Source organism: Ceratosolen solmsi, unplaced genomic scaffold, assembly GCF_000503995.2.
Source record: "Ceratosolen solmsi marchali unplaced genomic scaffold, CerSol_1.0 scaffold6, whole genome shotgun sequence".
Taxonomy (NCBI): domain Eukaryota; kingdom Metazoa; phylum Arthropoda; class Insecta; order Hymenoptera; family Agaonidae; genus Ceratosolen; species Ceratosolen solmsi.
In genome coordinates, this window is record NW_011948414.1 from 5,679,395 (window position 1) to 5,690,997 (window position 11,603).

Consider the following 11,603-nt stretch of genomic DNA (forward strand, 5'->3'; position numbering starts at 1 on the left):
GCATTGGAATTATCATTGAATTAAAAAGCGTTAATTGAAACGCTCAAATTTAACTTTGGAATTTTTAAGTCCAATTTCTCGCGAATTTTAATGTCGGATGTAAAAATTTGTAGCTGCTTATTCTTGAATATATAAAAACGACGTAGCGCCCGCAAGTTGCGGAAACGGTGACTCGTTATTTAAAAAAAAATTACGCTCCCTGGTTCGCGGCCAAGGCGCAGCCTCTTAATAATGCATTTCTCTTGAATCGGTGCCAGCTCTGATAATTTCGATAGGGAGCTCGAGCTTTCTATATTTTCATAAAGAATAAAACTATGTTTTATTCCCGACATACCACGTTTACAGAGATCTTCAAATGTGTCCTTATGACTACCATATAACATATATATATATATATATATATATTCTTGAAAATAAGGTAATATCTATTACGTTCGATTTATCTTCAAATTATTAATTATTGCGTATAGTTATTTATTTGCGTTTATTGTAATATATTATCAACACATTTGATTATATGCTTTTGTTGGTATAAATTGTTCAATAAATGAGGCAAAGGTAATTTCGTACTATTCAATTACATACTTAAAGTATACAAATAATTTACTAGAAATTTCATTGCTCACAAGTAAATTATTGATATATTATTTATATTGGTATTAGTTCAATTTAGGTCTTTTGTTATTACTTTGCTAATATCCTAATTTTGTATTTGAACAGTGAATAAGCGTATTATGAAAAAATAAGATATGTAAAAAGTATAGTGATGAATATTTTATTAAAATTTCATAAGAGCAAATTCATTTTTTTTTCAAGTCAAATAAATTTTCTATTCAAAATTTATTTCATTAGTATATAAAATGTTACGTTGTATCATGCCAACATTCAACTATTTTAACGATATTTTCAAACGCCTATTATATTTACTGAAAATGTAAAATATAAATGCGAATTTCCACATATTACTTTTCAGTATATAACCAAAATTTAATTTCTTGCGGAATATTGACACAAATAAAAATTAATATATTTTAACAATCAAGGTATAGATAATGGAGCAGTTTGAAAACTAAGTTTGCTCAACAGTTGGTTAAAAATATAATTCAAGACTTTTCGCATTTCTTTTATGATTAAATTTTGGTAATAATTGTAATTGTACATTGAATATTGAAATTCCAATGAATCCTGTGAGATTCATAAGAACATGAATTATTCGCTGAAGGAACTGGCGTGTAAAATCTTTCCATGAACTTCCGCCCAAGTTCCTTTCTCCTCAATCACTGCCTTCACTGCTACCGTTGTACATTGCATCTCGTAATTTCTCTCCTCGGCTTCCTACTACATCTATCTCTCTCCCTCTCTGTCTCTTTCTCCGCCACTGTCTCTTTCTCGGCTCCTGTCTCTACGGCATCGCTCTCTCTTTCTTTCTCTTTCTCTCGAACCGAGTAAGAGCATAGAGAAGAACATCGATAGAAAGTCAATTTGATACGATTCGAAGTAAGTCACGCGCGCGACGCTTATCTAGTGGCTTCCGATGAAGACTTCCGACTCCTCTGCACAATTTGTTCAACTGATGGACGAAATGCTACTCGCACATGAGTAAAAACAGAGACTAAGGGAATCGAAAGTTTGATGGAATATAAAAAGAATATTGCGGATATTTTATAAAGAATTCCATTAAAAAATAACAAAAATTCGCTCGTAGACATTCGTTTTTTTTAATAATGTTTATTTGAAAAAGTTGAATATCTAAATTGTATAAACTACAATATTAATTGAATTATATATGATCTTAAATGCAGATAAATTACATTTGACTGAATATTAGTGAAGAATTTTTATTAATGATTAATATAAAGTTTTCGTTATATGTTTTTATAAAAATATTTGTATTTAAATCCTGTATGCAAAATTAAGAAAGACCTCATACATACTTTTATTTAGTAACATTTAAAAATATATTGAGCATATTTATCAGAGTATGTAAATCTATAACAGAGAATTATATAATATTTGTTAATTATCTCAATATTGAAAATATTAACTTCTTCTAATATCATATGTAAGAACATAAATATGTATTGTAGTCATAAATATGTATTTTAGACTCTGTGAGTGAGAACATTTTTCCGAACATTAATGTAGTGATGTGAAAAAAAATATAAACGAATTGACGAGAGTTGTTATAATATAACTCTGTTATATTCGAATTAGAAATTTGAATATTGTAGTTCGACTTATTGTTTTTTATCAAAATTTTCTTGTTCAAGCTGTCAAAAACTGCTTATAATTAGTAATACAATTTTTTTTAGGAAACATTTAGATTTCGTAACTATTCAAATTATAGATTTTACCTATAAATTTCGATCAACACATTTTTTGTTAATGAAAACTAAACTATTTATGATATATACTGCGTACAAAATATGAAGATATTTATATCATATAATAACTAAAAACTATATATATATTAGTTTACGAATTAATTCTTATTAAAAGTAAAAAATTAAATATCAAAGATATGAAATGTAATCAGCATCAAAAATAAAAACTATAAATGTTTTATGATTGTCATAAATACAATACGTATTTCTTAAATCGACTTATTAGTTACGTAATATATTAACCCTGTTTCCTAAAAATTAATTCTTTCAAATATTTCCTGAACTTTAAATAAGGTATTTACTTTAACAATATATTCAGGTTATATTTGAATAATTTCATAATATTATTTGATACTTTATTGTTATTAATATTAATATTAATATTGTTTATATTATTATTATTTAATACAAATTTAAAATAAAATGATTTAATATAGATAAATCATTCACTCATTAAAGCAATTTTCAGTTCAAAAGATATATTTTTAATGAAATTTAGGGACGAGTAGCGTCCTATGGCATCGTGTAATCTCTGAATAATATTTAAAATATGAAATATTATTATGCAGAAATATATTTTACTTGTAATGGCCATGATAAGATATATTTATATGCAAATCTTAATGTAAAAATTTGATTATTCATTAGTGATTTATATATGAAAACTATGAAATCTAAATTTTTTAAATTTCTCTGAAAATCATTTAAATAGATCCTTGAAATAAATAAAAGGTAATGCAATCATCACTAAAGTACAAATTTAATCCTAAATATCAATCGCCATTTTCACAATCAATCAAACTGATAATCACTTTTACTTTCTCCCAATAAATCTTAACATAGTACATTAATCAAACAGTGGTGTACTAAAAATGAAATAGTATAAATTTTAGTCTGACAATAAACGTAGGAGAAAATGTGTAATAAATGTATGAAAAATTGATACAGTAGTATAATAAATCAGGTGTAGGAGTTTTACAAAGTTCAATAATAACACACTTCTATTATAAATATAATATTTTATTATATATCATAAGAAAAAAACTTGTTTATAATTAATAAATTCTATTTCTATTAAATAGTAAATTCAGTTACTCTCACTCTTTCTCTAATTGCACTAAAATCTGTTGTATTTTTGTCACTTTTATTTTTAAAATCATGTAATATGAACACGATTTGAATTGGAATAAAAAAAAAATTCAGTCAGTTTATTATCATACAAACAGAAGCCATTCTATTCCCTTGATAATATTATTAAACATTTACGTTATTTTATCTTTAATTAAATTATTCGTCGCCGATCGTATCTTTCTACGATGCAGGGTCGAAGCTTTTTTGATCAGCAACGAATGAGTAAGAGGTGCTATCGATATTATAAGATGCGAGGGTGGAATCTATCCATTGGCGACCCATAACTACATTAGCATAAACACCTGGAATATTTAATTGGCCGCAAGCGATGCCCCATGCCACGATACCAACTTGTACATAACGAGTTGGATCATCTAGTAAAGGACAAACGAGTGGACTCCCGCCATCGCCCTATTTCGAACATAAACAGCAAAAACGTTTTACACAGTTTATCAGCTTATGATGGGATTTTAATTAAGCATTCTTTATGTAAGAAATTAATTTTTAACTGGAAAATCATATTTAGTATTGAAATTTACGGAATATACAATTACAATAGTGACTTTGAAAAATTCATTTGTTCTTATAGATTTAATATGAAAATTAAATAAATATTACAATTATTAGATTAATTATGACTGGCCATTAATACTGAATATATGTTTAAACAATAAAGAAATTGTATTGGAAATATTATTTCGTAAAAAGTCAGGTAATCGTATAATAATTATAGCGAATAAATAACATTCAAATCATTCATCAATACTCGTATTAAATATAAATTATTCTTACGGTGCAAGTATCGGCATCAGATGCACCACCCGCGCACATGAATGACTGGTGAAGTTTAAAATACTTTCCAAGTCGCGTAGTTCGTAGTGCATTTTGGCAGCTATCGTGAGCGATCGTAGGTAATTCAACAGCCTTAAGAATGACTTGAAAGCGACCGCTTTCACCTTAAAAAAAATGATTTTTCTCTAATTATAAATTAAATCTGTCTTTACGTCATCATTATTTGCAAGTATCATGTCTATTACCAAATTCATTTTTGCCCCATCCCGAAGCGAAACATTTTGTTTCATCGAAATGTATGTTATAATCGGGTAGACAAGTGGTTTTAACATTACTAGCAGCGTCAAATGGCTTTGAAAGAATAAGTAAAGCAAAATCGTTGAGAAGAGTGGCTTTATCGTATTTTGGATGCACGGACACGATGGATACGGCGCGATTTTGATGTGGCAAAGGCTCGCTTGCAGTTTGTGTATCCCATTCTCCAGCACGAACAAAAAGCTCGCTCGGCAATTTTCTATTCAACATTAATAAATTAGTTTTATTAATTATATATTAATAAGCAGAGTTTCCAATTGTATTACTTAATTACTACATTTTTAATAATACAAACACTGTACGTACACGTTACGTTTTATAGTGAAATTATTTGTACTTTTAATAAATATGTGCTGTATGTAACTAACATGCTGCCTAGGTTAGTTTTAAAAATTGCAGTCATTATACCTGTGTACATTAAAAAAGTCTATATATATAATTTTTCCTAACAGAGAAAGTATTCAAAATAATATTTTTGCCCAAGTGTATTATAACGAAAATTTAAATTTTAAATGTTCTTTCATTTATGCCGATTTTTATATGAAAAGCAACACATAAAGTTTAAAATACTATGACAAGCTAATAAAATCATTCAATTACTACGACAATATTAATTGTAACACGTATAAACTAAATTGATTCTTTAAACTATCTATTCATTCTTTAAACATATATAAATCAATAATTAACGTAAATACGTTAAGAAAATGCGTTAGATAGTGAGTGAGAAAGAACATTGAAGTAAAAGAAAAAATTGAAATGTGTAGCAAATTCATCTACTTAAAAATATTATTACAGAAGTTTCAGGTTTACTATTATATATTATTACTGCGAATTTTAAAATGACAATAGAATAGATTAAATTAGACTTAAATAGAAAGTAATGTTTTTAAATATTATTCATTACTCAAAAACGCAGTGAGCTGCAGTTAAAACTACTCTCATATTTATTAAGGAACCGCCGCATTGATAAACTTTTGTAACATTTTCTTGAATTTTAGCTTCCAGCATGACAGCAACCATCCATGGAAATTCCGCAAAATTAGCTTCATGGTTAAGGTTCCCACTAATTTTGAAACTAATACCATTTGAATTACGAAGCCCGCACTGTGTATCAATAATGTTTGATTTATTATTGTTATCACTATTAGAGTCTTGATCTTCTTTATTATTATCTGGTTTTCCAGGCTCAACCTGATTAGTTTGATTTTGCTTATCTTTATAATCAGATGATACTTCGGGAGGGAGACAGCATACATCCAAGTAATGATCACATTTTCTTCTCGCTCTAAAATTTGATGTTATTATAACATAAATATTTGTCAGGATTTAAAAATAAGAAAATTCATATAGAAATTAAATTAATATAAAATAAATTCACAACAAAGATAGAATAAGAAAAAATATAAATATTATACATATATATATATATATATATATATATATTTTTTTTCATTCTGTTAAGTTTAGGAGGTCTATTTTTAAAAGTTTCACAATTTTCAAATATTAAAGTTCAATACTTGCTTAAATTATATTAAAATTTTACTTTTAATAAATATTAGATTTATAATACTATATATAGTAATCAATTGTAAATTATAAAAGTGAAATTATTCAATTTATTTTAGAAGAATATATTAATTTTTTTTGCAAATAACTATGAATTACATCTTTTATTAAATAATAATGACATATTAATGTGGACTATACAGTCAATTTTTATTGTTATAAGTTATAGAAAGTTATTTTAACTATTGAATTAAAATTAAAAGTATCATGTCTCATTGAAAAAATTGTGTTATTTTTTAGATAATTCCCAGATTATTTTCTATGTAAAGAAAAAGATCAGATTCAATTAAAATACACCTGTTATATATGCATTTAATCTATTATTTATAATATAAATATTATGTACGTATATGGATATTTTGAGAAGTTTCAAAATTGTTCCATATTAAAGTCACATACTTTACTGATAATAAAAATATTGATTATAATTAAAATTTTACTCCATAAATATTGTATTTATTATTTGATATATTGCAAGGAGTCGTAGATTATAAAAACTTAATTATTACGTTAACACAATGTTCCGATTGCTCGATCATACATTATAGACAAAAGCGCAATAGTATTGAATTAATATTTTTATAAAAATGAATATGGCATAATTATTTCTTATATTGATAAGAAGATATATAAATGTATGAATCTTACGACATTGGGTTATCGGAGGCATCCACTATTCCACTTCTAATATCAATAATGCCCTGACCATATTCATTTGTGGTGCCATTATAATTACACTGATAGTAAGGCATACACTCACATATTGAATTTTCGTAATCAGTTTGTGTGTCTCGCTTAAATCTAATATTAGCTTCCGACTTCAATGATTCATAAAAGATAAATTCGCTATCTTTACTGACATTATCTGTTACTTTCAGTTTGTAAGCTGTGCACAAACTGATCAACAGTAAAACTTCAATGACGACCTTCATTATATTGTTATTGCATAAGCTGGAAAACATTATATTAATTTATTTATCATTTGAAGACTGTATTTCGAATGAAGTTGATTTAATGCGCAAGTTAATAATACTTTATCTGCAATAAGGTATTATTGCAAAATAATTCAATAATAGAATAATAGAATAATAGAATAATAGAATTTTTATATATTTGGATATTTTGCATATCTCCGTGTAATAATTTGTTCTTATATGTATTAAAATAATGATTTTCAGTGACTTATGACACATTGCATAAGAAACACAAGATAGATTTCTTAATTGATGTATCTAGTTATTGTTAAGTATAAATAAACATAATAGAAAAATATAACCACTTGCGTCACTTGTGCTATAATGAATATAAACATGAAAATATAAAATTATAAAAATTTACTTGTTTACATTCGATTTCATGTAATTTCAATAATTTTATATTCAAGCATTAAATAAACTTGCAAATATTACAAATTTTGCTTAAACATATTTTTGAAATAGCAAATAAAAAATTATTATAATATGAAAAAATTTTTATTATTAATACTTATATATTTTAATTTATAATCGAGAAAGAAAGAAAAAAAACGTACAATTAAGGGAAATATTTTTAATTTTTCAATATTAATATAGATGTATAATGATTTTAAATAAAATACAGTATAGATTTTTAACTATTATAAACATTTTTAAGCCGTAATTAAAATTTATAGTTGCAAGAAATAAATAAAAATGTCATAATAATAAGAAATATTTTTATTTTGTAAAATTTTGTTGCTTACAATTCTTATAAAAAATTTATATTCAGTTATAATATATCAAACTTATAATATATTCGTAATTGCATTTTGAATGTTGTGCAAGACGATATACGATCATTAAAGTAAAATTTATGTTTATTTAAATATTTAGTAAAATTTATGAGCATAATTACAGGGTGTACAAACATTTAGTCAAATCTCATCTTAATTAATTATCTATTAATTAACAATATAAAAATATTTTTTTCTTTCGAATACATTTATAAGGATATAAAAATTATTTTCCCTTTCTAAATTTCATACATTATTCATTTATATATTTAAAATTGTAAATATTTTCAGACTTTAGTTTCATTTAAATTAAATGAAATGGTACTAAATTAAAAAGAATACTTACTCACCTTAACAAAAAATATGTCCTCTTGTGAACAAAGTCTAAAGATTAATACGTTTGTATCTTGTTGAGTTGAGTTTTTAGCATAAATACTAAACAGGTTGCTGGCTCCCCTTCCACCAATATTATAAGAATTGTGGAATTGGTCTGTTGAAACATTGTGATATCACATCGCTGACCAATTTTATTTCGAATAGTTCATAAGTCTGAAAACAAAACAATGTTTTACATAGTTTATAAAATATTTGTTTTATATTCACATTGTTATAATTTATCCCATTCATGTGCAATAACAATTTTTTTAGTTAATTTGAGAATTGCCAATTTCATTTAAAAAAAAAAAACATTTATGATTCAGAATTAAACCAAAGACTTACTCAAGGATATTTAACAATAATCATACTCAATTAATTATCAATTTTTAAGAAAACTATCTATTCTTGACTAACTGAGAATGCATTCATTTATAAATTAAAGGATTGCTTCTAAAAGGTGTAATTTTTTCAAATTCATGTTCGTGCAAATATTTATTTTCATGTAAAATTATGTATTAATATAATTATTATTTAAATATAAATTAGATTGTAAAATATGAAATAGAAATGTATATATTTAAATATGATTAAATGCATTTCTCTATTATAAATTCGTAAATTATATATACATAGATATAAAAAACAATATGCATTGTTAAATAATTAATATTTTATGTATTATAAAGTACATAAAAGATATAATCATTAATTAGAAAAATATTTTTTGTATATCAATTATCATTTATTATCGTATTTAACATAGCGTAGTATGATAACTAAATTATCAATAAAATAATAATTAATTTCATTTATCTCGATAAATGCGTAAAAATATATATCATGATATGCATAAACATTGTGAGATTAAAAGATCAATAAAGCGGTTGTTTTTTTACGAATTTTTTTGGTAATGGAAATAAATAATTTACAACTTTTATTACAAAATTCGATCTATGTAATGAAATGCTACTTAATTGACAATTTTGTTTCTCGATGGATTAATGCACTTTCATATTATTTAGATATAAATATATTTATTAGCTGAATATTTTTTAATATCAAATTAAAATTGTTCGTTTTATTGTTTCAATTTTTAATTTCTTTGAGGATCTTAGAAAATTGGAGTAGCAATGAATTTTTATAATTATATCATTATTTGAAATTCAATTATAATTTTTAATACATTCATAAATAACATATTTATTTACGATAAAATATGTTAGTTTTTAGTTCAAATATAAGTATAATATATAAATATATTGTTAGTTCTTATGGAAATGGTTAATTCGTTTCTGTGAGTAATGATATATAAGAAATAATATTAAAAAAACAATAATTAATTAACAAATTACTATTCATTTATTTATTCTTCAACATACTTAGAAACCTTTAATTTAATAAAATCAACATTCCATGATTTATTTATATATAATTCGGAAATTATTGAACTGCTGTAGCAGATTATGAATATCCGAATATGCTTTATAAATAAATTAGCTGACACAAGAGAAATTTATTGGATATGATTTTCCTTCAATTGTTATATATTTTAATTATTTTTTCACTCTATTTTAACTATTTTTCTAATACTATGTAATTCTGAATATTTACGTATTTTAATAAAATGACAATTGCCCTAAATTAAAAATAAATAATAAAAAAATTAATGGAGCTTATTTATATTAATTAATAAGTTTCAATCATAATGTAATCAAAATACATTATCAACTACAAGAGTTGTAAATTTTATTTAAAAATTACTCATAACTAAATGCAGTTAAATTTTCTATATATTATAGTCCCAAATTTCAGTTAGTATTTACATTACTAAAAGTTGCATCTAGTAAATTATTAATATTAAATTTTTCTAATTACTACTATTTCAAAAAATATTTTATATTGTGTTTCTAGTAATAATTTTATTTCTATTATATAAATTATTACAATTATTAAAATTCAACTACCTCTAATAAATAACAATATATATGTGTATGTGCATTATAACATTTAACATAACTTTTGGAAATGGAACATAATATGACTAGGAATGAAAACTATTAATTTTTTTATTGGTTTTAAAAATAATAGCATTTTCTCTATTTTATGATTTATTTTGTATATTAGTTTTTATAATAAAAACTTAAAGTTCAAGAACAATGTAATAAAAATTAATAAGAAAAATAATAAAAGTAAAAATAAATAAAATTTTCTTTATATAAATTATTTATAAAGTTATTTAAAGTTATAGTTGGTGTTATATATATATATATGCTATTAACGTTAATGAAATTAATTAATTAAGAGTTTTAGTATAGAATGCGATTCTTAAGTGTTAACTAGTCTATTAAGCAGTCAGGGATTTTACTCTCATTGTGGGCTTTAGCTGCTAAATAGTAATTTACAACTAACTTTGTAATATTTCGGCAAAAAGCAACTTCTTAAGTTTTGGATTTGCTCAGTATGGAGTATATCATGATTATAATTTGTTAATATGACTACATCTTCTAGCCTATGAAACTCTTCATATACAAGTTACCATTAAAGATAATATGTCTGCTAGATACTAAGGGTACTTGAACTTTTACGATAGAATATTCCACAAGTAGAAGATATGTTATATTTTCATTATGAATTATAATATAATATTTTACGTTGAAAACAATTTAGAAAATTATGAAAAATTACAACAAAAACAAATAAGGAAATTTTAGGTTAAAAGAGTGCGTCTCAATATTGATTTTTTATTTGTTGAGTTATAATCAGAAGCGTTAATTGGTAATTATAATTGGTATTTTATTTATATCCCATATTAATTTTTATTTTTTCTTATATACTTCAAGAAATATAAATTCAGGAAATATAAATAAAGATAAAAGAAATATAAATATGGATTTTATTAAAAAAAATTTATTTATTTTTTTTTAAGATCTGAAAAAGAAATTTTTTGTAAATTGTATAAGAAATGATCTATATAAAATAAGGATGTAGGCTTTTATGAAAGTTTTTAGCTATTCAGAATCTGCCTCACTTATACATATAATATTTATTGCTTCGCCATTATCGATTGTTTTAGGGATTAAAATTAAATTTCAAGTAAATTAATATATAATACGACAATTTAGGAAAATAAAATCGCGCAAACAAAGGGTTAAAGTTTTAAAAATAATTTCCATAACTTTCAAATATAATATCCTTAATGTTTTAACATACAAAACTTATTCGGATTTATCATTTTACTAAACTAATTTGATTATATTAGTTAAAATGGCAATTATTTGCAGTAC

At 23.8% G+C, this 11,603-nt stretch overlaps 1 protein-coding gene across 1 annotated transcript; it reads right to left on the reverse strand.

Annotated features, from left to right (window-relative positions):
- Positions 1 to 3,456: 3,456 nt before the first annotated feature.
- On the reverse strand, positions 3,457 to 8,368 carry LOC105367889 (serine protease 42-like). Its single transcript, XM_011506732.1, has 6 exons — positions 8,292 to 8,368; positions 6,840 to 7,142; positions 5,530 to 5,910; positions 4,553 to 4,821; positions 4,308 to 4,471; positions 3,457 to 3,926 (listed from the first exon to the last, which is right to left on the reverse strand). The coding sequence occupies exons 2-6, from the start codon at positions 7,121 to 7,123 to the stop codon at positions 3,696 to 3,698; spliced, it is 1,329 nt and encodes a 442-aa protein (XP_011505034.1). The 5' UTR covers positions 7,124 to 7,142; positions 8,292 to 8,368; the 3' UTR covers positions 3,457 to 3,695.
- Between the last annotated feature and the right edge of the window lie 3,235 nt (positions 8,369 to 11,603).